This window comes from Haplochromis burtoni, unplaced genomic scaffold, assembly GCF_018398535.1.
Source record: "Haplochromis burtoni strain Fernald_Lab_line unplaced genomic scaffold, NCSU_Asbu1 Contig_475, whole genome shotgun sequence".
Lineage (NCBI taxonomy): Eukaryota > Metazoa > Chordata > Actinopteri > Cichliformes > Cichlidae > Haplochromis > Haplochromis burtoni.
This window is the reverse complement of record NW_024582836.1, coordinates 148,495-167,133: the sequence shown is the minus strand read 5'-3', so window position 1 is coordinate 167,133 and position 18,639 is coordinate 148,495. Positions and strand designations below refer to the sequence as shown.

Here is an 18,639-nt window from a genome sequence, read left to right as displayed (position 1 = left end):
GATTCATGAATTTCTGGCTGGGCCCTGTTGTTTGGTTGGCATGAAGTCAAGTTTATCTTTAATTTCACACACAGCTGGAGTAATGAGGTTGTGCGTAAGGTGTATGACTATTTGTTATTGGGTTTATACAGGCCGAGCATGCGTGCATTATATTTCTCTCTCGCCACCCATGTCTTCTTCAGTTGGCCTTTCCTGTTACTCTCTCTCTCTGCCTGCTGTGCCGTCTTGACATCTGCATTACAATCATGCTGAAACTTTAATGAGGGGAAGCGAGTGAACACAGCGAGCTCATCCAAGAGTATTTAACAGCTAATTTCCAGCAATGAAATATGGATTGTGTGACATGAAAGTCACCTACATTGTGTTTAAAGCCAGAGTGGCAGGTTCACATGGAAGACAGCCAGCACAAGTTAGTAATTTATTCCTGTTCGGTTTGTGTAATGAAGATAGATGTCAGTGTCCAGAGAGAGAACAATGCAGAGGAAAGGAAGTTTTTTTCTCTTTATCTTATTTGTTTTAAGCCATCTGAGGTGTGTACTGGGAATAATTACCAGAATATATGCTAACATTTTACTTACCAACATGACAACCTTGACTTGTATCATGTTCGTTAACTGGGGCTAGCCTAGCCTTTAACCTAATGCTCAAAACCATAGAGATTATAACACATGGACATAACTTATAGGTGGAAAAAATTAAGCCAATACGTCAGTGCCTAAAAGGCTGCGTTCTGCCTAAAGGCCACCAGATGGCGATAGCTGTGGTTGAAAAAGACCTGGGGTCCCATAGACGTTTATGGGGAAAAGGCTTTTTGTCATGGCCTCTGTAAACACTTTCCTGCTAGGTTTATATGTTTAGTCACTCAGTTTTGTTCTTATTGAATAAAACATTGAGTCTGTTTTCTTAAAATTGTGGTATGTACCCAAACCCTAATTGGGTAAACACTTGTCAATCACAAGTCGTTAGACTTATTATTAGAAAACAATGGGTGACGTTACTGTACCACACCAGCATACGTGACAGTTACAGTACAACGTCCATCTTTTATACTATGCTGTAAAATGCTGTTCAGTCACATCTAATATTGATTTAACATGCTGCTACCTTAATCATAGCTTAACACAGGGCTAAACTGCTAGCAGTTAAAAGGCTAACGTTAATGTGCGCGGCAGCTAGATTAGCATTAGCAACTGTTTAATGTTCCAGTTTTGTGAAAGTGAGGGCTTTGCTTAACTTTAGAAAATGTTCAGTGTTGTGAACTATGAGTGTAAAAAACTCTTTTATATATCACTCTTATATAGTCATGCGATATGAGATGGATCACTATTCCTGTGTTATGAGGGGCTGAAGTCATGTATCAACTGCAGGAGCCAAGACAGCACTGTTGGTATTATACCAATTTTTAGTATCGATTATTAAATTATCTGAATAATGATTTTTTTTATTTTGACAACCTTACCAGTGAGCAGTTTTTATTATTACATTTAGGAGCTTTTGAACTTGAATTTGAGAGTTTTTAAAAACTAAGATTCCGTACAATTACGCCCCTTTTTCCAAATTAATAGAAAAAGTTTTCCTGAGTTCCAGGGAGTAAGTTTATGATACCAGAATCAGCAGTACAATCTCACATGCAATCTGTTACTAACAAGTGCACCCACTCACTAATTAACTGTATATTCACTGGCTGTGTTAAGCACCAAATAATCATCCTTTTCACCAACTCCTCCTTCCCTACGCCTCCTCTCTAATCTTCCTCAAAGACAGTTGCTGTCTCCAGTCAGCTCCTGAGTGGCTCTCCACAGCAAGAACACTAGCACTGTGCTCTTCTTCCACAGCCTGAGGGGATTCAGTCACTCCAGACTAGTCAAATTAGTCATAACCTCAAGGCTAAGCAAGGAAGGTGTACAGTACCAAGTTTTCTTTCATGTCTGGTGCGTGTCAAAGCTGGGTCAAGACCAGGAATACCAGAGGGAGAGAAAAGGACAGCCATGAGTCCACCTGAAGCCCTGTGGGTGCTGCTGCTGCTGCTGGTCACTGTCAGCTCATGTAAGGTAAGGAGACACCGTGTCCCCAACTTATCCATTCAACCTTTGTGTCAAATGAGTCAAAATTTAAAAGTTTCTAAACTTTAAAGTGGTTCTTGGAAAGAATTGATGTACTCTGATTTATCATTTTGTTAACCAACCTTGTGTCTTTTATATCTCCTGGTATTTGCTGGACATCCCCAAAATAGTTTAGCCATATTGCCTACATGCTAACAGTTAGAGCATGCATTTTTTTTTTAAGGGAAACATATTTATAAGTCACAAAAACAGGACTAAAATAAAATGAAAGAAATTGACTGAAAGAAATAAAATGCTTTATATAGATCCACATCTTAAAACATATTAGATAAAGTAAATATTGCTGACAAAGGAGTTTAGATCAAAATCAACCTCCCAAAAATTATATTTTTATAGATTTGTTTTGCCAAGTTTTATGCTCAGAGAAATCACGATCATCTATATTCATTGTTTGAGTTATTTTTTTTATTATATTATAGTTTTGAGTTTTCTTCTTGTTTTGATCTGTTGTACTGTATTGTTCTGAGAAACTTTGTCGTTCCACTCTACTGAAAAGATGGCGATGATTAGTTTGTAAAAATGCAGAGAGGCAGCCACCTGAGTCAGTGACCAGAAACACCCTGAAGGTGTTTTACACCACTCACTTGTCATGTTGGCTCTGTTGTTGCCCTCCTCCTCCTCATGACTGTGTAACCTTAAGTGCAGCTGATTGAAATATTCATGTTTAGAATATTTTCTGAAGGAGATTTTATGTATAATCCATGTGTATTCTGCAGACTCTTTATCTAGAAAAAAACAACGAGTATGTTACTCCTGATGAGAACAAAGGCGCTATAAAATATTTAGTGTTGGTTAGTTAAATTGTTGACACATAATTGCTCGAGGCAGGAGATGGGGAAGAGCCATGTCCTTCTATAGCGCTTGAAGTTGTTACAGGGCTGCTAGTTGTGCACTGCAGTCTGTTTAGCATCACGGGTGGCCTTTTACAGCTCAAAAACACCAGCCTGATGTGTCAGTATTATGCTATTTTCATTAGACTCAACTAATTACAAACTGCAAATGTCCATTGCTAAAAATGTATATCATTCAATGATTTTGATCCTCCTCTTGACTGGTGATTAGCGTGAGGCCTATTTGACACTATTCCAAAATTGTGTTTGATCCTTGCATTACATTCTCATACACACGATGAATTTACAGTACAGTATACTTAGTTTGTGTTTAGTTCTTCTTTTAAGCTTTACATTCATTACCGTATTTTGTAGACTTCATCAAAAATTGCCACTTAAGTGCTGTCCTAAATACGGTCAGAAAAAAATACAGTGAAATGTGTCTCATGGGTAAAGGATTCATTTAGCAGTGTCACTGTACAAATTAGTTTTACAGTTCAGTTCAACTGAAATTCCTTCATTTAGCAGCAGCTCACAACAACACTCAACTCAAGCCACTGTTGCAAGAAAAAAAAAGATGTATATGCAGGCTTTAAAAAAAATAATGTACAGCGTCTTTCACATTTAAGGTTCTATATGTCAGGTTATATTAATTAAAAGAAAAAAGACTTTATATGGGTTATTATAAACATCAGCCAAAATGCAGAACACTTACTGCTTCCATAACAATTAAGAGTAGCCAGGCGCTGCTGATCAAATACAGGTGATTAACTGATCATGAGCGAGTGCGAGCGCCTCTATAAAAGCAGATGTTTCGTCAGTTTGCTGGTCTGGAGCATTCAGGTGTGTGTTAACACACTGCCAGGGAGGAAACACAACAGCAATGATTTTATAGACGCAAATGTTGCTGCCCATCGATCTGAGAAGGGTTCTAGGGACATTTCCAAGCAATTTGAAGTTCATCGTTCAACACTGAGAAAGAATATTCATGAGTGGAAAACATTCAAGGCAGTTGCCAGTTTTCCCAAGAGTGGACGCTTCTAGGAAATTTACCTCAAGGTCAGTACTCAGAGAAACTGAAAAAAATTCAACAGATTTCCAGGCCTCAGTTGGCATGTTAAATATTAAAGTTCACAACAGTATACAGTTTAAAAAATGACTGAACAAGTATTGCCTGGCTGGACGGGTTACCATTAGAAAGCCTCTTCTTTCTGAGAAGAAGCTGTTTGGAGAAAACCAAACACAGAATATCAGCACAAGCACATCATACCAGCTGTCAGCTTTGTTGGTGGAGGGCTGATTATTTGAGCTTATTTTGAAGCCACGGGACAAGTCACTCGTTCAAACATGAACTCCTCTGTTAACAAAGTATTCTGGAGTCAGCTGTCTGTCTGACAGCTCAAGCTTGGCCCAAATTGGGAAATTCAACAGGACAATGATCCCAATCTACAAATTAATGGCTGAAAAAGAAAAGAATCAAGGCATTGCAATGGTCCATTCAAAGTCCAGAGCTCAACCTGACTGAAATACTTTTGTGGACTTTAAAAGAGATGTGCATAAAACCAGTGAACTGAATTAACTCTGTCAAGAAGAGTGGGCTGAAAATTCCTTCAATATTTTCTCTATGACAAAGTCACACAGAAAATTATTACTTCAAGCTATTGCTTTTTTTAAGGTTAGGTTTAAGGTTTTTCTACAAGCTACTAAATCTTACAGTGCTTCTGCATCCTGGCTTAGATGTTATTAAATAGATGATACATGACACGGTCTAATATGTAATGTACCCTCCCCCCCCCAAATCTGTTGTGTAAACCTTGTGTTTGTGAAGAACAGCCAATCACAGGGAAGAGAAGGGAAGCAAAATGTCATGGCTCAGCGTAAGACTAACAAAGGGGATTGTTTTGAACTACTAATTGTGCTAGTTAGCATAATAGTGATGCTTTAATTTTTTACAGCCTGCAAGGCTTTCATTTATTCGTTCATATAAATAAATAATCCAGTGATTAGGGCAGTTAGTCATTTGGTTTAAAAAAGTGCCAGAAAACATTTTTTTAAAGAAACACAGCTCACCGCTTCACAAAAATTAAGACAAACTGTGGTTGTAAGTTAAACCACTGGGAAAATAAAACGTATCAAGCTAGAAAAACTCATCTTCATTGCAAAAACAATCAATAACAGAACAATAGTCTGAAGAGTAGCAGTGTTGCAAATGCAAATGCAAATGCAAATGCAAATGCTGCTGATAGACAGCAGATAAAAGCCTTCAAAATGCACATAGAGACTTAGACTTAGACTTAGGTAGTATAGTGTATCGTGTATACAGTAAGTATATTATTTAACTGGGACACAGTTAGGCTTTGTGCATAAGTGCTGTACCAACTCCTTTTAATCTGCAGTCCCCAGCAGGTGGATGCAAACGTTGTAAACACAGTGACAGAAGTGGCACACAGGCTGAACTTTATTTTTGGAGTTTGTTGCTGCCATGGAAATGCTGCAGAGCCAGATCAAATAAAGCATCTGTACATCTTGTACTTTCTCTGAAGTTTTGATCAAATCCAGTGTAAAATCTCTTACACAGTTTGGTTGTCGGCAGGCACCGAGGGCCACGTGGTGGCAGTGTTGCATCAGTGTGTGATTTACATGAAGCACAAATGCACACACGCACGCACACACTTAAGGGAGAGGTCAGTCCAGATCATTGTGCATTCCTGTAGGCGTCTGCATTTAATCAATATCAAGGAAAAGATGGGGACATTGGACAGAAAGGAAAAAGAAAGGTGTTGACTGCAGTCAGGATGAAAAGGGAAAATTAAAGGTCAGGTAAAAGAAGAAGAAAATGGGTATGGAAATGATAAAAGAGGGTGAAAAAAGCAAGAGAATGGGATAAGTGTCAGATGAATATTCTTTTTTTTCTCGTTAGCACTCTTTTTGCGGCGTGCTTTTTTTCATTGAATGAAATATGGTTTGAGAGGAGACTGTGGCGCTTGGATAAAGAAGTGGAAGGAATAGGTGAGAGTCTGGGAGAGAGATGGAGGAGTGTGTCTGCGAGAGAGGGTGGAGGAAAGGCGGGAGGGAGGGAGAGGCAGAGAGTTAGAGGATAAATGAGAGAGCAGCGCTGGCTCAGCCACAACGCCTCACTGCCAGACGAAGGAAGGAGTCCAGGAAACACACACATACACACACGCACACACACATACGCACACAGTTCAGACCAGCTGTTTCCAGGAGCACCTCCTGCAGCCTGAGCTGGATGTTTGGACTTGATGCGTCTTTGCATGGATGCATCTGGATTTATCTACTAACCTGTGGCAGTGTCTTAGACTTCAGAGGGAACATTTGTGGTTTTTTCTCTTCTTTTCTTTTTAAACAAACACTACAGAGCGACTGCACAACCTGTAACACCATGCTGTGCAGCTGCTCTTGTTAGAATGACTGCTGTGAACAGTTTGGACTGTGTGTGAGAGCCGGCCAGAGTTTCTGTTAGTGTGTGTGTGTGCGGTGTGTGAATGTGTATGCATCAGGATGAGTGTTCCCATGTTGAAAATTGGAGCGGTGCTCAGCACCATGGCTATGGTAACTAACTGGATGTCCCAGACCTTACCGTCGCTGGTTGGACTCAATGGAACCATCATCTCCTCAGAGGGCACGCATGAACGGATCGTCAGCGTACGTATTCATATTCATATGACTAAACACGCACGCATACACGCTGCATCTGTGCACTTCCAGAACTTCGTCTTCATCAAACGATAGAGACGCGTTTTTGTTGTCACTTGAGTTGTGATTTTCAGCAGCACCTTCACATACTTCTCTTTTCTACACAGCAACATCCACTTTCAGTAAATATAATGACATAAGCTCTCCTTTGTGACATGATCTGTAATTATTCCAAGCTAAATGTCTGCTTATTCACTGTAGAAGAAAAAAAGCCCCAGCTTCTAAGATATCTACGATGACGGGGGAAGTAAGTCAGATTCAATTATCAAGATCTTCGGGGATATTTTAGCCTGCACGCAGCAGATATTTGATCTGTTCACTGGTGCAGAAAAGACATGAAAGAAGGTAGAGGAGGAAAAAAAAGCGCTCACAAGATCAGAGTCAGAGCACAATTAGAAAATACACTACAGCAGGTGGCACAACTGAAGAATAAATAGCACTAATGAATAAATAAATAAGCTTTTATGAGTCATAAAGAACACATGTACAGTATGCACCCACTGCTGCACACACACACACTGCTACACCCACAGACCGGTAATAGGATTGCTCTTTCTCAGACTTACTGGGGTGATATTTCTCCTAGGGAAGGCTGACTCACCCAATGGGACAGCCGGTGATTTGTTGCCCTAGCAACCCCCCTGGCAACCCGAGACATGGGGGATCACTGCACGCACCCTGGTTTCTTCACCCCGTATGCGTATCCTGTCCGTGCATTGCAGTTTGTGTGCATTTGTGCGCACACTCAGGGTTTGCATGATTTACCTTTCTGGCACCTCGCATCTGCTGCATGGTGGCACTTTGCAAGTTCAGCAAAGTGCATGTAGTCTCATGCAAGCAGGTGCCCACACACACACACACACACACACACACACAGACCGTGGCTGAAGCAGATGGAGATGTTAGATGGGCAGTGTTGCTACTGCAATAGTTGACAGACAGTTTCTAGATGGGAAATGTCTGAAATCTGGCTGTTGTGTCTCTGTAATCCAGCTTAATTGCACATAAATTTAATTGTTAGCTACATCACTTTCTCCAAAGTGTTTATTTATTTATTTATTTTTTGCCAATTGTGCTTCCCCGGAGTCTTATCAAATGAACTCAAATGCTCTTTAATCAGCACTACTTGTCAGGTTCCAAATGTGCTTCAACTTTGCTGAATTAATTTTAAACTGCATGTTAATTAAAACATAAATTGTATTAAAAGGTTTTTCTTTTTGTTTTTTAAGATAAGGGCTGCTAATGAATTGGTGCTTTGTTCAGCTTACATACTGAGTAACAGAAGCATTTCAATGGATTCTTTATTGTTTTAAGCAGCTGTTGTAACTATTCACTATCCTCTGACTCTTTAGCATTTAGTTTAAGCTTGATTGAGTTTTTATTGGTCATTTTTAAACTGTTCTATTCATTTATTTACCCATTTAGCCTGTTGCCACAACACATTTCAGTTGTTGGCCTTTTACTTTTTGCTACATAATATTATTATATTGAGATTAATGTTGCAGCGTTTCTGTTGCTAACCTGTTTTGCCACGCTCAGTCAGAGCATTCAGTGTTTATGTGTTACCCCTGACTCACTATGTGCATATTTTTCTTATGACATAAGAGCATATGACTTTTAAAAAAGAAGGCTTCTATACAGTCTATTCATTGCAGTGCTAGTCTGGGTAAACACACTCTAAGCTACATGGTGTCAGTAAGACTTTCCGATTTTTCTCTTATATAGGATGTTACACACATTTTTCTGAGTTGCGTACGTCCTCCTGTCTCCTCAGCCTCTTATCAACAATTTGTCAACTGCAGAAATGCGGCTCTGTTTGCTCCGCGCTCTCTGTATTTGCTCTGATCACAATCAGTCGAGCTGCCTGTGTAGATTTTTATCATTTTTCCCTCGTGTGAAATGAGCCCCGAGGTGCCATATGTCCTCTGTTTAATTACATCGAGCAGGAGGCACAGCCGATGCTCATACATTCAGCTCATTCACATCTTCCTCTTTTTAAACCTCAACGCTCGCGTCGTCAGCTCCATTGTGAACATTGTGAAGGTTACCCCTCTGAACCCAGCTGATAGATTTATCAGATGTTTCCCTCCAGGCCACCACGGTCCCCCCTCCATATTTCCCTCTCGTGCCTTCATCCTCTCGGCAGCCTCCTTCTCTCATCCTCCTCCTCTGCCATTATTCTTTTTCAGGGTTTTTAGGGCAGCTCAGTGCGACAGGCTGTGAGTGTCAGATCAAACTCAGCCGTTCCTTTACATTGTTCTAAAGTGTTATCACTAAGTAGGTCAAGCTGCAGACCTGGATAAACCTCACAGTAATGAGCTCGTGATTTAGCGTCTTCTGTGTTTTTTTCTTTATGGTTTTTAACTTCCTCTGCTGTTACTTGCTTCCAAATGGTCAGCCCTCTGGGAACAATCGGTGTCGCCTCAACCTAATGAGTCCCAAATAACCCAAAACATAAAAAAAGGGTCTGATTATATAACAGCTTAGACTGTATTTTTCAAGTGCTAATAATTGCCTGTCCACTCCTCTGTGCTGCAGTTTTTAAAATCACCTCAGCAGGTTGGATTTGTGCCATTCTTTAGGCTACAAAAGGTTAAAAATAGGATTCCCCTGTGGTGAGGCAAATAATAACTTTTTATTTTATTTTCCTACTGTCTGAATAACAAAAAGCAAAACGTACATACTATTACACCAGCAGGAGTGCTGACATTTAAATAGCTGCAAATGTACAGTGTACAAACAGAGTTGTAAAGGAGCCACTTGAAATGCCTCTTAAATGCTAGAATTCGCACACGGTGTGCCTCTTAAGCCCTTTCAATTAAATCTCTGTTTTGTTTGTTCTTCGTATCACGATGGAGACTCTCTGATCTGAAACCCATTGTTTGATTCATGAATTAATCCTTTTTTGTCTTAAACCAAAGCCCCTCTGATTTCGTCCCCCACTCCCCAAATCAATACCAAGGACTGCCATTAATAATAAGCACAAACGTTGTTTTTCTTTTTGAACATTAAAATCTCTATTCGACCGCTGGCCTCGTCTTTGAAGAGCACCTGATTGTGGATTATCAACACTAATCTTCTGACCCTGTGCTTTTTTTCTTTTTCACTTTAATCAAATATTCAATTAATAACTGGATTTTAGATCCTCATGGGTAGATTCAAGTGGTGCATGTTAAAATAAATATTGATTTTGAAGTGATTTTTTAAAGGATGTCATAAATGCAGGCTCCAGAATCCTTTCATGTTGAACATGCAGACTGACCCACAGTGATTTGATTAGTTATTGAACTTGGGCCTGGTTAAACATAGACTGTTTAGAACTGTGAGATGTGTAGTGAGAGGACCCAAATGCAAGATGCAGGGAGGCAGAGTTCCAATAACAAAAGGCGAGCTGTTCATTTAGGCTGTAGCGAGAGCCAAGAAACTAAATAGCAGAATTCCAAAAACAAGGCAACAACATGGGAACACACAGAGAAGGTACGACTACAGGCAGCTCAACAAAAGACCAAGGGGATGCGGGACAAGTTATACACAGAAGGCTAATCAAGGCAGGGAGTAATATCAGCTGTACAATCAGCTAGATGAGGACAGATGGGAAGTAAAAGCAAGTGTAAAACACAAGAGGCAAAGGATTACCAAAGTAAAGGAGGAAATGAAGAATAGACAAAAGAACACACTGGATATGTATAAGCTTAACAGAAGCAAATATAAAACATTAACCAGAAGTAAAACATGACAAGTACTTAATGCTCAGAAAGCTCAGGAATCAATGAAAATCAAATCCTAAAAGCTGAGATGTCAAACTCATTTTACACTGTGGACCACATGCAGCCCACTTTGAGTGGACCAAACTCGTGAAGCTCTCCTCTCTGTCAGTGCAAAGACATTTTATTACACATTTAGTCCCTGAAACACTTTAATATAAGGAAATGAAGTGCAGTTGAAACAATGCGTCTCAGTTTTTCTTCATGATGAAGAAATGATGCTGAAGTCTGTCGTGACTAATCTTTGGCCTTAGATTTTAAGACATACATGTGTAAAATTAAAGAAAAAGTCCTGTTAGCTCCTGTAATTATAAAACTGAACATTTTTGTTAAATGACAGAATGTCTTTCTATAAAAGATTTTTAAAAAAAAACCCCAATAACTTTCTGTCATTTATTTACTTTGGTGTGTATCAGTGGCCACGAGGGACACCCCTGTCCTAATAACATTAAATAACAGGACAAATCCTGTCATATTATAATTTCTTGCTGGAATCTCGTGGTACGGTTAAATAATACGTTGGCTAAACAAGAGCTGAACATGAGCTTATATCTGTGTGTGTGTTTGTACCAGGCTTGTTTCACACATTAGCTTGCTGAGGTGCTATCTATTAATAGCCAACTCGTACTACTAACTGTTGTTGAAGCCAGTCTTGATTTCAGTCAGATTTGCTTTATTAAGTGATCCACAGAGCAGATAAAAGTACTTGTTCATATCCATAGGGAAGAAAATCTGCTAACACAGCTTTTCTCCTTTTTTATCAGCTTACCTGAAACTACTGAATCAACAAAATGGCATTGATCTCTCCCCCACCTCTACAACAGCCAAACCACACACTACTACAGTGTTTCCTGTTTCCCTGCTGTTAGCTTTGTGACAGCGTTGTTTAGCTAATTCAATTTTTATGTTTTCTTAATGTAAAAAAGAGAATTTTCCTCATATACAAAAGAAAGTTCAATCCTGCAGTTTATCACAAACCTGACATAGTTTTTACTCACCAGGACGGTTATGAAAAATTGTAACAGGAGAAATAACTTGTAACTATAGTTAGATAAATGTAGTGGGGTTAAAAAAAAAAAAAGCACTATAAAAGCAATATTTTCATTTGACTGTTAAGTAGAAATTGAAAGTTCAGTGAAAAACCCCCACTCCATTGCAGCAGGAGGACCTCAAATAGGCACTTAAGGACAGTACTGGAGTAGACGTATTTTTGCAGCTGATAGTTTTATAAGAATTGTGAACGTAATGAAAGCCGATAACCACTTTAGATGAAAAAATGAGCATTTTGTTGTCCATGTGAATGAACACACAGGTGCTTTTCCTTGGATGAGCTAATGTCATTTAGCGGTTCAGCCATTTTTATGATGAGATTCATTCTTAATAACTTGGAACACCGCGTTTCCTGCTGCGTTGCTCTGCAGCAGTGGGTCATCCATCGTCATATTCACGCTCTCAATACAGGCTGAACAGACAACAATTGTACATACTACTATAAAACAATGACTAAAAATACCTTGGGCTTCATGTCGCCCCCGCTAAGGGAAAAAACTGTAAAAACTCTCATTTGTTCATTTGAGTAATGGCTGCTACAGCAAAGCTATTTTTAACTTTTGTTGTTTTACATTTTGGGAACAGAAGCGTTCAACCAGAAGGAAGAAACTGGAACTGTCTGGTGTGCAGGGATGCTGTGGTTAACCAGTCAGCCTGTTAGACCACTTAACAGTTTGATTGAGTGAGTTTGTGTTATTTACAGATAAGAATCCAAACCACGACAACAAAGAAAAGGATAAAACAGATTCAATAAAAGCAGGATAAAATGAAATCATCATGGTTTTATCAGTGCGGAAACGAGAAAGCCTTCTCAAACATGGGAGTCGCTGGTGCCCCTTCTTGCACACAGCTTCACAGCTTGCTTTAAAATCAAGCTTCAGATCAACAACTATTCAAAGGCATTAACATTAAACACACTCCACAATCTGACCTTTAATAAAAGTAGCTTTGTGTTTAGGAGGGCTTTTCCTAAAATCAGTAATTGTGTATTTAATCTTAGACGTGTTCAGCTGTTTATGAGTCCTCACTGAGATAATAAGACAAAGCTCCTTGTGTTTGTTACCTTCCAATTACGTGTTGCCAACAAGGAAGTTGCAGAGTGCCCTCTGGTGGACACACTATGCAGCCTCAACACTCGTAACATGGTTAAAATATTTTTTCCACCTCAATTTCTTAGCTTTTAAATTTTCATTATCAGTCCCAACCAATATATTGATCAGGCTCTGATTTGTGTTATCAAAATCATTTGTACTAGCTACTGTTTCCAAGGTGTCCAGAATATTATCTAAAAGAAAGTCAGGCTTAATAGGATTTATCAAATCTATCAAAAACATTTTCCCTCAGTCGCTGTGATCACTGTTGAGGGTGTTATGAATGATTTTACCTTGAATCACATGCTTCAATAACGGCTTCGCTTAAGAATGAATACATTTCCTACCTCCCATTTACAGTATGTGCTGAAAGATAAAAGTAGGCATACATATAAACAGATCATGGGAGATGTGCAGTCATCATTTGGAAAAAAAACCCCTCATATTTTGGTGTAAAGGTAGAAATAAAGATAAGAGGAGTTACCGCTCTGTGCTTTTTTCTTTTTCTATTTTTTAGGAGAATGTAGTCTCTATTAAATCTCCGTTTCGTAGCCTTTGTAGGGTTTTTCATGTATTTTTTATTTTCAGCCAACACACTTCTTTTCAGCGTCTCAGTCTTATTCAGGTCAGACTGCAGTCATCAGGGCTGAACAGATATTTTCCTTTTATGTCATTATCGTCGTAGCCAGCACGTAAATCTCTGCGTGATCTCACCATGATGCATCTCGTGATTTCAGCGTCTTTTTATGTTTGTCAAACGGAGATTGTGCGCTTTCTGTGTTTTCATTGGGCTCGACTTCACCAGAGACATCCATGTCCAATTCTGAATTTCTCATTTGTTGCTAAAATCAGCTGTGACGTCTCCCACATGTCTGTGTCCAGGAAAGCTAGCAGCATTACTGGAGAGTTTCCACTCTCTGCCTCCACGGACGGAACTGCTGTTCTCTCTGGCAGAAAGTCACCGACTCCCCAGAGCTCCCACAAATCTGCACAAAAGATGATTTCTACCCTGCAAACAGTCCACACCAGTGCACAACCAAACATCTATGAGCAACCACTTAATCTCTTAAAACTTCAATCATCAACTTAAATTTTAATCACTGATATTTGCTTTCTGTTTTGTTGTATTATTATTATGCAATGTCAAAGCATACGAGTGAGTTCATAGCACTGAAGCTTTTCGCTTTAATCTCTAAATGTAGCATCCGGTTTTCAGATTCCTCTAAAAACCCTTTTTAAGCTAAATTTAAATCAAACTGACAAAGCAGAAATAAATAACCACCAATACCTGAACCTCTGCTTTTTTTCTCTCTTTTTCTTCTTCATTTCTTGCTGTTTTCACAGCTGAAGAACAAAATGTGTCTCTCAAAGATATTCGACATTCACAAGACCGTGAATGTTGAACATCATCACCCTACATTCATCAACAACTTCAATGTTGCTCCATCCATCTCTGGATGTTCATTGTTTTACCAATAAGTTTCCTGCATTAGTGCATTTACACATTTGTTTCCTGCTACCTGGCTGCAGCATGCAGAACAAAAAGGCATTTTAACCATAAATCATTTAATCCCTCCCAGTTTGATTTGATGGTTTCAAATGTCAAACTTGTGCATTGTTAAATGTCAGTTGTACACATTTTAACTTGGTTTCCATTGTGGTTAATCTAATCTGAGCCAGATGTTTTAGAGTCTTTTTACTGACAAAAACAGTCCCATGGCCTGCGTGTCACAGAAGCATAAAGTAGTTAAGCCAAGGAGCAATGGTGAGGTGTTTATTTGGTAATGGAAATAGTTGTACTCCAGCTTGTTGTGTACATCATCTGCTCTGCTAATAGGTGATGAATTTGTTTGTTGTTCTGTTTTGCTTTCTGTGCTTTCCTCTGCTCACCCTCTCGTCTGGTAATGTGTTATCCCGCAGTGACTTCATTAACACCGGGCGTGTTTGTGTGCAGGGGCTGTACCCGGGCTCAGAGGAAGGCTGGCAGGTTTACAGCACGGCCTCGGATCCCGACGGCAGGTGCATGTGCACGGTGGTCGCCCCGGCACGGAACCTCTGTAAACGAGACCCTCGGAGTCGACAGCTACGCTCGCTGACCGAGCAGGTGCGTGTGCATTTGTGAGTGTTCGTCTCGCGCCTTGACGTTTCAGTGGTCAGCGTTGACATGCAGCACGGGGCAGAGGCAGTGTACTGGAATGAAAATATTCACTGGACTGTCTCTTTGTTTTGACACTTGCAGAAACACACATGAACAGACACACACGGGCTTCGCTGACAGATGTATTCCTGATACATCAGTAGCCAAATCCTCTGTAGACTGCCAGTCATTCAGCATGCCAAAAGAGTTTAAACTCAAAGAAACGCTGACAGATGGGTGGGAAAGAAACACTTTGTTCTGTGTTGTGGGTGCAGCTCAGCATACGACCATTTGCGTGTAACTGCTTGTGTGTGTGTACATGTGTACGGGGCTATTCAGTTCATGCCTGTGTCCTAAGAGAGGGTAATAAAAGTGATTTGTGACAGAAATTGATGAATTATTGAACGGCATCAAGTAAGCAAACATTTCTGAATGCATTCGCTATTCTCAGCCTCGCACACGACGGCACGTTTTCACACCAACGCTGTAGTAAACCGGAGCACACCAATGGCAATATCACAAAGATTACTACTCTTTTTGTCCTACACTGGTGCTGTTACATCCTGTTCTCGCTTCACACAAAACGAGAGAGAAATGAGAAAAAGGTAGATGAACACTATCAGAAATAACTCCCTCTTCTCTCCTCGCTCTGCTCTTGTTGAGAGTCTTTTGTATTTATGAATCTTAATCAGCTCAGCATGTCTGTGGAAGTGACACCTAGATCCCGCTGTGAGTTTGTGTGCGGTGGTGTGAGCGCTTATTTTTTTTTTTCTATTTTTTTTGCTTGTCTGGCCTCCACAGAACGTGTTGTACAGGAGATGTGTGGGCGGGTTTGTTTGTTTGTTTGTTTGTTTGCATATCACTCCTGAATATCTGGAAATATCTGGGTCATTTTTATAATAGATTTTTTTAAACACTTGTTTTTCATTCAACATTAAAAGATATTTCAAGTGTGTGGTACACCCTCTGCCTGGTTAATGAGACAGGGCGTGAGTGGGGGTTGTTTTTTAGAGCAGGACACGAAAGGAGAGGGACTTCTGTTTAAATGGACCTAATGAGATCTAAGAGAGGGGAACAGGGGGTCTGCAAACTGTGTGTTTGCAGACCCCCTGTATCATATTGTTGAGCAGTGAATGGGGGATGTTAAACCCGAAGCATGAACTGCTTTTAATTTAAAAAGCATATTTTCCTCACACTCTTTTATTTATCCATTTTTATTTATTTACCTTTCTATTTTTTCAGTCAGGAGTTAAAAAATGTTTTTTAATGTGGTGCCTACAACTTTTATGAAACAATAATAATAATAATGATGATGATGATGATGATGATGATACTACTACTACTACTACTACTACTAATAATAATAATAATAATATATTCTATTTCTACACAACTTTAAAAACACTCACCACCTTCCTTTAATACAGAAAATTAAAAACACATACACAATTAAATTAGTAAATAAAATTAATCAATTATTTAAATGAACAATTAAATAAAATAAACACATAAAACCACAGAACAATAAAACTGCCCACCATACTGTTTGCAGTTTACATTTTGAACCACATGAACAGAATGACTGTATTTAGCACTGTCAGCCTGTTGGTCACTGCTTTAGACTCAAATATCTCGACCAGTTTGGAAGAATTGCTGTAACCCTTGCTGCAGATATTCACGGACCCCAGAGGTTACTTTGGTGATCCTTTGGTTTTCATCTTTTAACATTCAAGATCTGTTAAATCTGCCAAAAAAAACCCAGCCTGTTAATTTTGTTGGTAGAATTTAACTCCAAGGATCACTGTGTCACTGTACAGTGCTGCAAAGTTTACATCCAGAGTTGCTAGCTTAATTGTAACTCTGTCCCTTTGTTGCATATAAACATTATGTAGTATATTATGTATACTTTGGGGTTTTGGAGTCCCATCACTATTAACCACTTATATATCAAAGGTAGGGTCAGGTGACTAAAGCCCCATTCACACAGTGCCAGAGACTGGTTAGTGACCCTTTTTGAACCACCGGTTGCTAGCAAAATGTTTATACTCTGGTCTGTTGGTGAAAACCTTCTAATGATTGCCTTTATCACCAGCAGATTGCTGTGGTCACCAATAGTTTGTATGGACCTTGCTGGCATGTTAGCAAACACTTGCTAGCTACTTTCTGAGAGGTAGTAAAACTGTGAAAAGTGTGACACAAACTGTAAATGGAGACTAGTTGTCTTCAGAGTAAAAAGTCTGCCCTTGAAATGTGTTGGAAACAGCACTGTGGCACAACTTTTAAGATTAAAGCGACCATTTACAGTTTGTATTGCACTTTTCACAGTTTCACTACTGCTTGAAAGTAATTTCAATCTTCCATGCAAACAACACGTGACTGTGGCAGCCTGCTAACGACCAGAGCAATCAGAAAGAGGTTTGTGTTGCAACCCTCTATTTATAACTGATTTCTCTTAGAGATTGTCAGCAACGTCCAGAAACCACTTGGCAACCAGTTGGTGAATGCACATTTTTTCACTTCACAACAGGCGGTTGTATCATGTCCAGCATGGTGGATGGCTCTTGAGGAATATGCACATGACATCACACGAGAAACCTCTAGCATAGTGCGTGAATTCTGCCAGGGTAGTGTTGTCTCAAGTTGAAAACAGCAAGCTGTGAAGTACTTAATAACAGCTACGATATTCTTCTTCAGTGAAAATGAAAATTTAAAACAATCACCAATGAATCCCTGAACACCTGTAACATCAGTGTCTGAAAACATCTGCAGCTGTTAGCTAACACTGGCATCACTATCAGTTCTGACAGCTTGTCTTCCTCCTGCTGCCTCCTCCGTCTTGGTTGGTGGCCCGTGTCACTACTAGATCCATAAAGGTGTAGACCTAGATGGCATTGCATCACCAGGGGTGGGTACTACAAAGTAAGATTACTGGGCTAGCAGGCTTAACATCAGAGTGTACTCTGTCAAGAAAGTGGCTCACTTTTTACCGAGCTAATTCACCATGGTAACTTACATTGAACACACAACCTGGTCAGGAGCAGGTTCTTTCACGTACGGCATGTTTTCAGAGCAATATATATTATCTGCTTAGAAAATGGAGTATTTGTGTAAGCAGTTGTAAACCTTACTAATGTCAGGAAAGAAGCCAAGGTGTAGATTAAAGCAGCTCAGACTGTGTGCTGCATTGTCATTAAAATGTGCATGTATTGATTTTGTGATGCAAAAAGTGTATAAATGGTTTTATACTTGATTTAAATTCACTTAGTTTTACACGGGTAGAATTGCAGCAATGAGAACATAGCGCATACTTTAAGTATATCTATTCAATCAATAAAAATAATTTTACTTTGATCAGCCAGTAAACTGAAGCAATTTCCACATCTTTATCACATCTTTCCACTCACTGTATTAGGCTGTGGGACAGTAAGCTAGTCTCAGAACTCTAATATGCAGCAACCACTTTAGAGATAACTAGCAGCACTGAGAGCACACTCAGCTGTAAAATTATGAACGCACATTAAAATTTTTATTTTAAATGATTAGCTAAATACATAAATAACCAAGTTAATGATCTTCTATAGAAAAGATCTGTTATTCTATTTGCTGTTGTTTTTAGGGTCTCTAAAGAGACCAATTTATCATCATCATCTGATAACTCCTCTGACTGAAGCAGGCGTTGCTCATAGGGATCATTTTGTGTGGTAGAAGGGTCAAACGCTCATTGATTGTCATTTACAAGTCGATAGCTAATCAGCATACTCCAGATAATACTTCTTTCTGAAACATAGAATTATCAACATTTAAAAATTGATCTAATTTTTTATACATTATGTTTTCCATAGACTTCCATAGGATTTTGTGTCCCCTCTGTTGGCCATTAAAAAGACGAATTCCACATTGGTTTCACTTTTCAGACCTGGAATCTTT

At 39.4% G+C, this 18,639-nt stretch overlaps 1 protein-coding gene across 1 annotated transcript in view; it reads left to right on the top strand.

Moving 5' to 3' along the window:
- The first annotated feature begins 5,829 nt into the window (after positions 1 to 5,829).
- LOC102309083 (noelin-2) overlaps positions 5,830 to 18,639 on the top strand; it is a 35,213-nt gene continuing 22,403 nt past the window's right edge. Inside the window, exons 1-2 of the mRNA XM_005946134.3 lie at positions 5,830 to 6,619; positions 14,530 to 14,679. Coding sequence (XP_005946196.1) covers positions 6,476 to 6,619; positions 14,530 to 14,679 — 294 coding nt within the window. The 5' untranslated portion in view covers positions 5,830 to 6,475. The remainder of the gene's footprint in view (positions 6,620 to 14,529; positions 14,680 to 18,639) is intronic.